This window comes from Callorhinus ursinus, unplaced genomic scaffold, assembly GCF_003265705.2.
Source record: "Callorhinus ursinus isolate GAN/ISIS: 27379988/994484 unplaced genomic scaffold, GSC_fseal_2.0 scaffold18, whole genome shotgun sequence".
NCBI lineage: Eukaryota > Metazoa > Chordata > Mammalia > Carnivora > Otariidae > Callorhinus > Callorhinus ursinus.
The window spans coordinates 17,299,823-17,313,780 of record NW_027397080.1 but is presented as its reverse complement, the minus strand read 5'-3'; the positions used below and the strand labels follow the sequence as shown (position 1 = coordinate 17,313,780).

At 43.7% G+C, this 13,958-nt stretch overlaps 1 protein-coding gene across 6 annotated transcripts in view; it reads left to right on the top strand.

The window, feature by feature from the left end:
* Positions 1-13,958, top strand: part of DHDDS (dehydrodolichyl diphosphate synthase subunit) — a 29,243-nt gene that overhangs the window by 10,159 nt on the left and 5,126 nt on the right. For all 6 annotated transcript variants that reach the window (XM_025856120.2, XM_025856117.2, XM_025856118.2 and 3 more), the window contains 2 exons: positions 7,404-7,518; positions 9,484-9,591. In XM_025856120.2, coding sequence (XP_025711905.1) covers positions 7,404-7,518; positions 9,484-9,591 — 223 coding nt within the window. The remainder of the gene's footprint in view (positions 1-7,403; positions 7,519-9,483; positions 9,592-13,958) is intronic.

Below are 13,958 nucleotides of genomic sequence, written 5' to 3'. Positions count from 1 at the left end.
ATGACCTAAGCCGAAGGCAGACGCTCAACTGACTGAGCCATCCAGGTGCCCCAAGATCTTATTTTTAAGTAATCTCTACATTTAACGGGCTCGAACTCATGACCCCGAGATCAAGAGTCACATGTTCCACTGACTGAGCCAGCCAGGTGCCTCTGGAATTGAAATTTTTTTTTTAGGTTTTTCAAATTTATTTATTTGAGATAGAGAGAGAATGAGCAGGGGGGAGGGGCAGAGGGAGAGGGAGAAACAGACCCTCCACCGAGCAGGAAGCCGGACGTGGGGCCTGGTCCCAGGACCACGTGTGAGATCATGACCTGAGCCGAAGGGAGATGCCCAACTGACTGAGCCACCCAGATGCCTCAAAATTTTTTTTTTTAAAAAGATGCCCTCTGGTGTGCCTGGGTGGCTCAGTCAGTTGAGTGTCTTTGTCTTAGGTTGTGATCTCGGGGTCCTGGGATCAAGCCCCATGTCGGGCTCCACGCTCAGCAGGGAGTCTGCTTCTCCCTCTCTCCCTCTGCTCATGTGCACTGTCTCTCTCTGTCACTCTCTCTCAGATAAATAAAATCTTAAAAAAAACAACAGATGTCCTCCATGGGGAACCTGGCTCTCAGTCTGTGGAGCATGTGACTCTTGATCCTCGGGGTCGTGAGTTCAAGCCCCACATTGGGTGTAGAGGTTACTTTAAAAGTAAAATCTTTTAAAAAATAAATAAGTAAATAAAATCTTAAAAAAAAAGATGTCCCCTGGTCCTTTGGCAGTGTTTTTCCTCGAATGGTTTTCAGGAATGCAACTTGTTGCTGTTATAGTCCTTTAGGTCTCTCATGTTAGTTTCATGCGAGATTCAGGTATAACATTTGGTAATAATATTAATAAACTAACAATAGCAAGAGTAAAATAACAGCAAAAATAACCCAGGCGATGTGTTATGTTCTGTATTTTACTCAGTCATTGATCTCATGTATGAGAGGTTCCAGTGTTTTCTCCATTTTATAGATGAGAAAGCTGAGCTGAGCATTAGAGTGGCTTTCCCCAGGTCATCCTGCTGTGAGTGCCGGAGCAGACTCATCTCGAGAGCTGTCTGATTCCAGCGTGCCTGTCCTTTCCCTCTGTCATCTAGGACCTTGAGACTCAGGAAATTGTCTGATTCCTTTCTTGGGTATAATTTGATTTACCTGGGAAACTAAGTTAAAAATCAGAAAGTTGCTCAGTGGGAACGGAATTAGATAAGCAGAAAAGGAGACAGTTTTTAAGGCTATTTTAAAGTCCTTTTCCTTTCCAATAGCCGGGTGATTGTTCTGTGCCACAGAGTTCATTCATTCATTCAGTCATTTATTCACTCAACAAACATTTTAAAAGTGCCACATAAAGGCCAAGCACATTGTTGTACAGAGAGGGTACAGTGGTAAAAAAAAGTACATATTTCCTGCCCTCAGGGAGTTCTGGTAAAGGAAACAGACAATAATGAATATTATACACATTGACATACCATTATAATGGTGATCAAACACTATAAAAACATTGGTGCCGGATACAACAAGAATTTATAGTAAGAGGAGTAGACCTGGTAGGGAAGGCTTTGCCGAGGAAATGATCGGTGGCCAGAGAAAGAAGACAACGTGGTAACTGGAGAAAGAGGCAGCAGTAGTGTGAGGAGCTTGTCGGTTACAGGAAGGCTGTTGGGGTAATTCAGGTAGAGATTACCCAGAATGGAGCTTGCGTGGTGGTGGTGGCGGAAGAAGAGGTCAAATAGACTGCATCAAGAGTTAGGAAGTAGATAAAATCGAGGGGCCTTCATGGGCCAAGTCTGGGAAAAAGATGTGTTATGAGTGACTCCAGCATTTTTGACTTCCAAAATGGTGCATAGCAGTGCCCCTCCCTGTGCCAGGGAGCCCTGAGGGAGGGTCCAGTTTGAGGAGGAAGGTGAGCAGTTTGATTTGGGTTATACCGTAGATGTTGAGCATAGATGGCAGGCTGACAGTTTGCGAGGAGAGGTGGGGACTGGACATACTGGCGTGGAGGTCATCTGAGTAGTTGGTAACCAAAGCCAAGAGGGCCTGAGGACATCGAGGAGCGTTTCGAGTGAGTGGGGGAGAGTTTTGAGAAACTCTGAGTTCTGCTGGCTGGATAGAGGAGAAGGAGCCTTAAGGAAAAAAGAGGATGAACAAGCAGAAAGGCGGGAAGAAAGCTGGGCAAGTCAGTGTTACGGAAGCCAAGAGAAGAGGGAATTTGCTGGTGCAGGGTGGGAGGATGCAGGCATTGGTGGGAGCAACAGTGTCGAGCGCTGTAGAGAGGTCAGTTAAGCCGCGGATTGAAAATGAACTGTTGGGGAAGAAATGAAGATGCTGGTTAAGTCGGTGGGAGGCAGGCAGGAAGATGAGAGATGGAAGAGGAAGAGGGTGATATGAGCAGATGCAGGTTACTGTGGTTTTCTGATTCTTGACTTGTGGGGTGATTTCATAGTTGTTCACAGTATTATTGTGCTTTCCAGTTAATGTTTCATTTAAAGAGATAAAAGTTTATGCTGAAAAGAAAGAAAGCTTTTATCTAGTAGATATGTGTGTGTTCATGCCTAGGACTAGAACTCTGATCTTGCCTCTTAGTTCAGTGTTCTTGATACTCATACCACAGCGACAATCACTGACCTTTATATTCTCCTTCTTGCCCAGGAAGTTTTCCCATATTCATTTTCTTTGCCTTGCGTGGCTTAGGAACTTACCTACATGGGATTAGTCAAGTGGATAGATATGGCGTGGGCGGGGCAGGGTCGCCAGGGTAAGGAGGCTGCAAACTTAGAAAGGTTGGTGTTCTGCTCGGACTGGGCTAATCAGAGCCCCAATATGCACATATTTTATAAAGGTCCTACATGTTCATCAGAGAGCGTTTGCAAACTACTGGATATATAAAGATGAAAATTTAGATCTTCAGGATCTGCAACACTCCTGGTAACACTTTAAGTGTGTCTTTCTAGGTCTTCCTGTTTGCTTGAATATGTGTGTGTGAGTTTAATCAACTGAGTTGATTTTTCCCATCAAGTTGTGACAATATCTGTTACCTGTGTTTGGGTTCTAGGTTGTTTGCAAGTACGTTGTCAAAAACTTTTTTAGCCTGTAAGCGCCTCACATTCAGAAAACCAACATGTATCTGTTTCTGAGATCTATTTTCAGTGATTCATTCACTCATTTATTCAAACATGTATTAAGTCTTTCTCTGTCCCAAGAAGGTGCCATGCTAGAAGAGCAAGAATACAGAGCTGAATGTGTCATGAGGCTTGCCCTCAGGCAGCTCACAGTCTGGTTCATGTACACACGTAAGTCACACATGGTGCTGGGTACCAGACTAATGGATGCGCAGGGCACAAGCTGGTGCTGACGAAAGTAGTGATCAGTTGTGGTTCGCAGTTCAGCCAGAGTCATCTTTTTTAAAACACAAGTCCAATAATGACGTAAATATTTATAACAAAAGAAATCACACTGTGAACACTTTACCACCTGAATCATGCTTTTGTTCACTTGATGTTGTAATATGAGCACTTTTCCATGCTGCGTGTTTTTAATAATTTGTCATATCATTATTTCTAATGGCTGCAGAATATATCTTGCTTTAATTGACTTCTTCAAGTTGTTGTTTATGTAGGCTGTTTCTAATTTCTCATATTACAAATAATGCTACAATGGGGTGCCTGGGTGGCTCAGTTGGTTAAGCGACTGCCTTCGGCTCAGGTCATGATCCTGGAGTCCCGGGATCAAGTCCCACATTGGGCTCCCTGCTCAGCGGGGGGTCTGCTTCTCCCTCTGACCCTCTTCCCTCTCCTGCTCTCTGTCTGTCATTCCCTCTCTCAAATAAATAAATAAAATCTTAAAAAATAATGCTACAATGAAGTCTATAAACTTAACTCTTGTCAGCATTTTGGATTACCTCAGGATCTGGGTCTGGATGTATCCATTTCACCTTACTCTTGCCAAATAAAGTAGTAAATAAACTACTGTAATTTTATAGGTGAAAGTTGGTATTTTACTTTTATTTAATAGAAATTACTTCTTGGGGCACCTGGCTGGCTGAGTCGGTAGAGCATGAGACTTGATCTCGGGGTTGTGGGTTCCAGCCCCACATTGGGTATAGGAATTACTTTAAAAAAAAAAGAAAAGAAAAAAAAGTATTTCTTAAAAGTCTTCATGTAGACAGCTAATGCTATGTAATGATGGGTTTTTGTTAGCCATAGCACAGATGTTCTATTTTCATTTTGTCTATTTTATCTCCTCCCACCCCTCTTAGAGTGACCTCATTTTCGATAAGAATTCTGCCCACTGCCTGAGTAGATGGAAAAAACCTTTTGGCAGACCCATTTGAAACTCAGATTAAGTGGGGATCTGAAGTCACACAGCAAAGTGGTGGGCCTGGAAATAACATTTTTCTTCTTTATTTACATAATACTTTATAGTTAGTTCCTAAGATACACTCAAATCTGTTACTTCATTTGTTTTTGTTTTGTTTTTTTTAGGGGGTGGGGGCAGAGGGAGAGAGAGATCTTAAGCAGGCTCCACGCTCAGCATGGAGCCTGACACGGCCAAACTCACAACCCTGAGATCATGACCTAAGCCGAAATCAAGAGTTGGATGCTTAATCAACTGAGTCACGTAGGCGCCGCTGTTATTTCATTTGATTTGACCCTCACAGTAACCTATAAGTAGATAAGACAAATGTGCCCATTTCAAAGATAAGGGAGCTGAGAAATTATATTGATTATACAGGGTCTCAGATTTCTTAGAGAATTAAGACCATGCTGCTAAGACAAGACTCTTCAGGTTTTCAGGGAAATCTGAATTAGAGCCCTTCCTCTTGCAATTTATAAGTGAATATTGTTTCCCATGTGATGGTATAAAAAATTTAACTCCCTCAGTGATTTGTAAAAAGAGGACCCAAAGGCACACAGTTGGTAAATGTAGTCTCATTTTAAACACTCAACCCAGAGGTGCCTGGGTGGCTCAGTCAGTTGAGTGTCCAACTCTCGATTTAGGCTCAGATCATGATCTCAGGGTTGTGAGATTGAGCCCCACGTTGGGTTCTGCACTCAGCAGGGAGTCTGCTTGAGATTCTCTCTCTCCCTCTCCCTGTGCCCATCCCCCAGCTTGTGCTCGCTCCCTGTCTCTCCCTCTCTCAAATAAATAAATAAATCTTAAAAAAAAAAAAAAAAGACAGCCCAGATCTCTCTGCTTTTTAAACTGTGCTCCTGGAAGAATCTTCCCACCAAGAAATTTTATCTTCTAGACCCCTCCCAAGATGCAAGTCTTACCACGTGGAGATTCCAAATTCTGCCTCTTGGTGCTTGGTAGGACAGGTAAACAGTGTTTAGAACTAACAGACAACCAACCTTTCAAATACCTTCTTTCCGTGGACGGGAGTGTTTTACTTCAGATAAATGATGGCAGTCCCCATTCTTCCTCCATTCCATCTCCTTTCTAAATGTCCGTCTGCTTGGGAAAGTAGCTCTTAACCGACGTGGGAGGGCTGATCATTTTGCTCTTTTTTTAAATCCTAAGTAATACGGATTTTTTGCAGTGTTTCATGGTCCATATGACTTAAAAGTTTTTAAAAATGTTCTTTAGGGGCACCTGGATAGCTTAGTCGGTGAAGCAGCTGACTCTTGATTTCAGCTCAGGTCATGATCTTGGGGTCATGGCCCCGGGTCAGGCTCTGCGCTTACCAGGGAGTCTCCCCCTTTCCTGCTGCCCCTCCCCACCCTGCGCACACACGCCCTCTCACTCCCTGTCTCTCAAATAATAAATCTTTTTAAAAAATGTTCTTTTTTATAAAACATTTTATTTATTTATTCATGAGAAACAGAGAGAGGCAGAGGGAGAAGCAGGCTCCCCGCACAGCAGAAAGCCTGATGCGGGACTCTATCCCAGGACCCTGGGATCACGACCTGAGTCAAAGGCAGATGTTTAACCGACTGAGCCACCCAGGCGCTCCTAAAAGATGTTCTTTGTAATATATTCAAGCAATAACAAAAGTACGTAAAGTAAAAAAGAAATAGTCTTTCCTTCTTTTTTTTTCTTTAAATTTTTTATTGTTGTTAATCACCATACCTCACATCATTAGTTTTTGATGTAGTGTTCCATGATTCATTGTTCGTGCATAACACCCAGTACTCCATGCAGAACGTGCCCTCTTTAATACCCCTCACCAGGCTAACCCTTCCCCCCAACCCCCTCCCCTCTAGAACCCTCAGTTTGTTTTTCAGAGTCCATCATCTCTCATGGTTCGTCTCCCCCTAGTCTTTCCTTCTTATCCAACCTTCCAGAAGTAATCATCATTAAGAGTATGGTGTATATCTTTCTAAACTTTATTCTTTCTTTATTTTTTATTTTTATTTTTAAAATTTTTATTTATTTATTTTTGAGAGAGAGAGAGCACGCGCACATGGAGGGAGGGCAGAGGGAGAAGCAGACTCCCCACTTAGTAGAGAGCCCAATGCAGGGCTCGATCCCAGGACTCTGGGATCATGACCTGAGCCAAAGGCAGGTGCTTAACTGAGCCACCCAGGTGGCCCTGCAGTCTATATTTTCTTTTTTCTTTTTAAGAGGGGGGGTGCAGAGGAAGAAGGTGAGAGAGAATCGTAAGCAGACTACCCATGCCCATTGTGGAGCCCAAAACAGGACTTGATCTCATGACCCTGAGATCATGACCTGAGCCAAAATCAAGAGTCTGACACTTAACTGACTGAGGCACGCAGGCGCCCCTGAACTGTATATTTTCCGAAGCTTATCTTTTTCAATTAATATTAGCTCTGATCTTCCCCAATCAGTACATTTGGATTTAACTTTATTAAAAATAGTTGCATTAGTATTGTATCAAATTGCAGGGTTTACTTTATTTTTCTTTATTTTTTTAAAGATTTTATTTATTTATTTGAGAGAGAGTGTGTGTGTATGCACATGAGGAGGGGAGGGGTAGAGGGAGAGGGAGTGGAAGAAGCAGACTCCTGCTGAGTGCAGAGCCTGACTCTCCATTGGAGGACTCTGAGATCATGACCTGAGTTGAAGTTAGACTCTTAACTGACTGAGCCACCCAGGCACCCCAGATGTATGCATTTTAAAAAACAAGATGTTTCAAGTGAAGGACACATTCTAGTGGGTGCATCTCGTTTTAGGCCTGCAGTGAAATGACTTTGGGCAAGTTATTTATCTTCTCTGAGCCTCAGTTTCCTTATGTATAAAATGAGGATCGAAATACTTTATGTAGTTGTGAGGACTAAAATCATCCATTTATTTGAATGTTAAGGGCCTCTGCCTGTATTGGCTAATGGTGTTCTATAAACCGGGAAGCCTTACGTATCAGTTCAGCATGCGAATAATCTGAAAAGAGATGTGTGCTTACCTTTGTCTCTTCCCCACTCGCCTTAGTGATGTCTCTGAGTCTCTGCTCGATAAGTGCCTCTATACCAACCACTCTCCGCATCCTGACATCTTGATACGGACTTCCGGGGAAGTGAGGCTCAGCGACTTCTTGCTCTGGCAGGTAAGTAGTTTGCAACCACTGGTGTGTTTGTGTCAGCGTGAAGACTGTGATTACACCCACAGGGTGGATTTAGTAGGGCTTATCCCCACTCGCAGCCATGCTGGTACCAGAGAACTGGGGTGGCAGGGGGAATCTGGAGAAATGTATCCAGGCTGTGCCTGGTAACACTTGCTGTCCTTCTTCTGTCCCTGGCTTTGTCAGCCTGTGTGGTTCTTGCTCTCTGAAGTGCCTAGAGGGAAATCAAGGCTATCCAGCTGTGGTGAAAACTTCACTTGTGCCCCTGTTCAAAGCACTGGACTTCTGCCTTGTGTCCTTGAGCATAAGCAGCTGCCCTGGTAATCTGCCAGGTACTCCAGCCCCTCTGGGCTAGAACCTTGCCTTGCAGTTACAGGTCTGTCTCCTTCAGATGAAACAGCTGTGTCTATGCAGGCACAGTCCACAAGGGATACAAACTGTATGCAGACTCTTTCTTAGGGGCCTGCTGCTGCCTCTTAGCTCAGTCACCTCTGTGTAAATGGTCCCCCAAAAGCTCAGAGCCAAATCAGTTTGCCTTTGCTTGAAAATCTCCATCATCTGTTAACTTGGCCCCTAAGTAGCACATGACTGTTCAAGGAGAGGTTGGAGAGACTCAGCTTTGAAGCAAGTTCCAGAAATGTTAATAGACCATAGTCTTAAAAGATTTAGCTACTGAAGATACTTTTGGTCTTTGGCTATATTGAAAGAAAGAACGTGCAGCTTATGGTTCGGTGGTCTGCTGTGCCGGTCAGATCATGTCTGGAAAGTTTACTTCTGGGCACTGAGTTTTAAAAGACTGCATTGGTAAACTAGAGGACTTACCAGAAGCAGCCAACCTGGATAGCAAGGAATCTGGAACTCATGGCATGTAAGGAATGAGTGAAGGATAGTGGTCTGGAAAAGGGAGGCATGGTGACAGTTTATTCCCTTAGAAAAAAATACTGAATTCCTCCTTCGTGTGCTGGGAATATGGCAGTCACCAAGTCAGAAATAATCCCTGCTGCCTTAAAATGTATGGTTTTTTGGCAAAGGTAAACTGAGCAAGACATGACAACCTTGGGGACAAATAACAGTTCTAATCTTGACTTCAAATATTTGAAAGAATGTCACTTTGAAGAAGAAACAGACCTGTTCCAGAGAAAAGACCTGAGACTTTGGTAGAAGTTCCAGGGAAGGTGACATTGGTTTAGCAGAACAAGCTGTCTTGACAACTAAAGTCAGCCCTCTTGAGGCACTGAACTCCTCACTACTAAAGGTATCAAGTGGTGGCTGTCAAGAATGTTCCAAAAGGAATTCTTACATCAGTGATTATTATTAGGGTTCATCCAGCTCTGTAGTCTGACTGCTTTGTGTACATTATCTTGTTCAATTTTCATTGTACCTTAAAAACCAGGTATTCTTATTCCCCAGTTTTACAGTTGAGACTGAGGCCCAGAGAGGTTAAGTAACTTGCCTCATGTCACATGGGATGGTAAATGGTGGACCCAGGATCCGAAGCCAGGTAGTCTGGCCCCAGAGCCCATGCTCTTCACCACGTGTCCTACTCTGCTACTTAAAAATAACAGCCCCGGCTACCATTTGTTCATTGCTGACTTTTATCAGACAACATGTCTCCCAGATGACCTCTAAAGGGCCAAGAGCCAATAACATAATCCAGATGTTATTTCATAGGCCTAAAATTGGCTCTTAGAAAAATCCCGGTGGGAATGTTGATCTAGTCTTGCTATAGTTCTGCCTCACTGCACTCAGGTGCCTCAGATGACCCCTCCCCATGAGCGAGGGACTTCGGGACTGGCGGCGATGGTAGCTCCAGCTCGAGGTGCCCGGGCCCTCTTCATCTCTGGGCCCCTGGGTCATGCTCATCCTGCTCCTTCTTTGGAAGCCTGACCAGGAATATGTTCCAGCAACATGCTACTAAACTATCCTGTCTTCCTTCCCCCGCTTTCCCAGACTTCCCACTCCTGCTTGGTGTTCCAACCCGTTCTGTGGCCAGAATACACATTTTGGAACCTCTGTGAGGCCATCCTGCAGTACCAGATGAACCATAGCATGCTCCAGGTAAGAAAGAGTTCAGGGCTGGTCTGACTGGATGTGATGGAAGAAAAGGTTAGCATCGATTGACCACCTACTACTTAACATGAGGCACTTGCTAATAAGCATGTTAATGATGATAGTAGCTGCTACTTGTTTACTATGTGTCAGGGACTGTGAACATTTTATAGGTACTATATCATTTAATGCTCCCAAGATCCCAATGACCTGGGTATTATCAGCCCCACTTGTGCAAGTGAATACATTGAAATTCTTTTGTTAAGGACACATAACCAGTAAGAGACAGAACTGGGATTCAGGTTACATGTCTTTAATCTCTTTGCCTCAGAAACACAGGAAAGACTTCTCAGAGAGATTGGCCATTCCCTGACGATATTAAACTAATAAAAGATTGTAGAAATGGAAGTATACAAAAGTCAAGCCTCTTCCAGAAGGGATTAAGAACAAAGTAGCACTGTCTTTCTGCTATATAAAATGTGTTCTGCCAACATTTGAAGTTCTTTCAGTTTTGATCACCACATCTTGAAACAGGTTTTAATAGGAGGCAGAGTCACGTGCATCTGATTAGAATTCTTAATAATAATGGTAGTTTGTGTGGTGGTTAGTACGTTAGATGTTTTCAAGTAAGTTTTCTTACTTAACCCTTCCAGCAATCCCACAGGTTTGGTGTCTTCATTTTCCAAATCTGGAAACGGGGACAGAGTCACTGTCTCCAGGCCACAGACTTTTAAACCCAAAGCTGCCGCTGTTTTTTGAGTCTAGAAAGAAAATGGCCAGGAGGAAATAATGATTTAAGTCAGGGCTTCTTAATCTCCTTGGAGAATCTGATAAAAACCATAGACCATCTCCCTAGAAAAATTGCACAGATCATTCTAACATATGGCATTTTGCATAGAATTGTACTCATCACTGAAACACTTAGACTGCTACCAGGGGTTTACATAACCCCTGAAATCTGTCCATGAATCCCACATCCAGAACTCCTGGTATAAGTCAACCAAATCATGAAGCTTTGGTCATGTGCTTGGTCATTAGAATATGAAGAATTAAAAGAGGAAGTTCTGTTCAAGTGAAAGGAAAAACAGCAGAGTCTCAATTATCCACCATCAGTGAGGAATGAATATCAGATTTTTCCACATGACCAAAGCTCCTTTAAGAACCAAAATTTTTTTCTATCCTTTTTTGATGGAAAACTTTCTGAAATGTGTCTTGTACATAATCATTGACACCTAGTATATACCAGGCACTCGCTAATAATGATGATGGCAACTGCCATCTTAAAGCCCTTCATTGGACAGTGATGCCCTTGAAGGGTGGGACTGTTTGCCCTCAGCTAGATGGCCCCCAAATACTTGGCTTTGGGATTTCGTGTGTATTTTTGTGCTTCCTCCATCTCATTTTCTACCACCGTCAATGGCTATTTGACAGCATCCCTCCTCCTCTTCCTATTTACTGTTTTAAATCGGCTATAGGCAAGGAAACCAGTCAGTCAAGCTTGTTAGAAATAGGTCTATAAAGTGAGAGTAAACTGGCTTTGAGCCCAGAGGATGGTCCATGAGCTTTTGTGTATGGGTATACTCTCATCTCTGACTTTGCTACTCAGAAGCCTTTTATAGTAATTTCAGAGGACTTAACTTCCATTCATTGCATGAACATTTATTGAGTACCAAGTATGAGTCAGGGACTACACTAAGCATAAGATTCCTACCTTCGTGGAGCTTATAGTCTTACTTGAGATAGATAATAAACAAGTAAACAAATATATAAGATAATTTCAGACTGTAATAAGGCAGTGAAGAAAATAGAGTGATATACTAGAAAGTAATGAAGAAAGCAAGAGGTACTGCATAGAGAGTCAAGGAAGGCCTTTCTGAGGAGGTGGTTTTTAAGACATGATATAAAAGAGGAGAAGCAGCCAGATGTGTGAAAATCTGGGGGTAAACAATCACTCTCTACAACAGGAGCAGTAATGTAAGGACACCGAGATCATCAAGTCTGGGTCTTGGAAGAACAAATGAAGAGGCCATCATGCAGGAGGGAGAAGGGTGTGAGATGAGGCTGGGTGGGAGTCAGGCCTCTGGTTATATAGGACCTTATGGGCCATGGTGACACGGCTGAAGAATTTTGGTCAGAGGAATGACAGGATCTGATTTACATTTTGCAACAATCACCCAGGATTTTCAGGGAAGCGGGAGTCAGGGAACAAACTCCTATAGTAGTCCAGGTGAAAGGATGTGCCTCAGGGTCAGGTGTTGGCTGTAGGGAGGGGGAGGGTTGAGTGGACCGAGATGGGGAAAAACAAGTTAAAAACAGAAACAAATGAAAGTAACTCTAAATTAATAATATAACCCCTAGAGAAAAGAATTTAGGTTATCTCAACATAGTTCTCTGACTATACATCTTTAGTGAGATATATTCTAAGGATAATACAAACTGAAAGGAAACTTAACCATTGTTCAAGAGGTTTTTGTTAGTGGTAATGTTGATGATACAATTTTGAAATTCATAGATCTCAGAGGATAAAACAAAGTGAGTACAAATATTAATGTTACTAGTAATCCAGACGTGTAGGTTTTGACCTGGGTGGTTGGGAGGATGGTTCTGCTATTTCCTGGGGTGAGGTGGGACATGTTTGAGGACAAGTATTAAGAGTCCCAATTTGTACTTGGGAATCCTAATTGCAAACATTTATCGAGTTCTTACCACATGTCAGGCATCCTTTACATGGATCTCTCTAGTGCTAGAAGGTCGATACCATGGTTATTGCCACCATTTTTAAAGTAAGGAAACCAAAGTTATAACAGAGATGTCCTGAACCCTTTTTTTTTTCAGGGGGCCTCTTGGGGATCCTGGCCAGGCTTTATCTACTCAGGAGTCCTCAAAGCTCTGTTTCTAGAAATCTCAGCACCTCAGCAGAAGCACTTAGGGTAGATTCCAGACTAACAACATCCTCGCCAGTCTGGCCTCAGACCAGAGAGCTGGTCTTTCCAGTGTCTCCCTTTTATGTACCCTGTCTCATGACCAGACTAGACTCTTCATGGTTCCTTGTTCAGTTTCCCACCCTTCAGTTTCCAACCTCCATGTCTGTGTTCCCATCCCATTTCCCAAATTCCCATTGTTAAAATGTGAGCTGCTCTATCTCTAACCCCAGCACAGTGTGTCTCTGTTCCTACAGGAAGCCAGGGCGGAAGGCAGGGAGGTAGCTTCTGGACCTAGTGTAGCTCACTGGGATGAGCGTCCCTGGTGCAAGCTAAGGGAAGCAGGGACTCAGCTACAGGTTGTTTGGGGCTAGACCTTGGTATCTGAAGGGACCTTGGCAGTGTTCAGGTGATCACCCATCAGCTGTAGAAAACAGGGGCTGCTGGTAAAGCATGCAGTAAGACAGAGAGAACATCCGCAGGGGAGGGGTGGGTAGCAATGCAGAGCCACTGAGCCTCAGTTACAAGCTGCAGGAATGGAAAGTCCATGAGGGGTCACTGACGGAGATGACTAGTAAGTGTTTGGTCTATCTCTTCGGTAAGAATGGTATCACAGAGGATACGTGTTCCCACTAAACTTCCTTTGATGCATTTGTCAGAGATGAAACGTGAGGCTGGGTCAGTCGACTGTTTTATTTCTACTTTATTTCTTCAGGTAGTCGCTGTCTTCTCCTTAGGAAAAGTTAAAAGCTTGAACTGTTGTCTCAGACATCCCTGGCTTTGAATCATGGCGTTGCCTGCTAATCCTGCTCATTCTGGGACTGCCTGGCAATGACTTAACCCTGCAGAGTATCATTTTCCTCATCTGTAAAATGAGAGGGGTGGTGTCAATAAGAATGCCTGCCTGGGGCGCCTAGGTGGCTCTGTGAGTTCAGGGTCCAACTCTTGATTTCGGCCCAGGTCTTAATTTCAGGGTTGTGAGTTCAAGCCCCACATTGGGCTCTGCACTGGGCATGGCGCCTACTTAAAAAAAAAAAAAAAAGTCCTGCCTCACAGGTTTGTGATAGGGTGCAATGAGCTAATACGGCGAAAGTGCTGAGAGCAGCGCTGGGGCAGAATTCATCTTCAGAGAATAGTGGCCAGTATCCTTTTCCGTGTGTGGCTCTGAGCTCTTCATCACAGTTCTCCTGTCTCCAGAAAAGCCATAGGCTCAGAGCACCCTTCTCATCCCGTGCCAGTACAGTTCCCTAGGCAGGAGACGCTGGGGGCGCTTCAGTATGTGTGGTGTTTCTGGCAGGGGTAGCTGTCTCAGGCAGCCATCAGAAAGGCATCCCCCATGCTACTCACCTGGGCATGTTGACTGCGGCAAATGGGGACTTATGGGAGGACTTGTCATTGGCTAATAAATGTTTTGTAACCAAATGCCTACAGCCTCTCTCCAGGCCCAGACAGTGT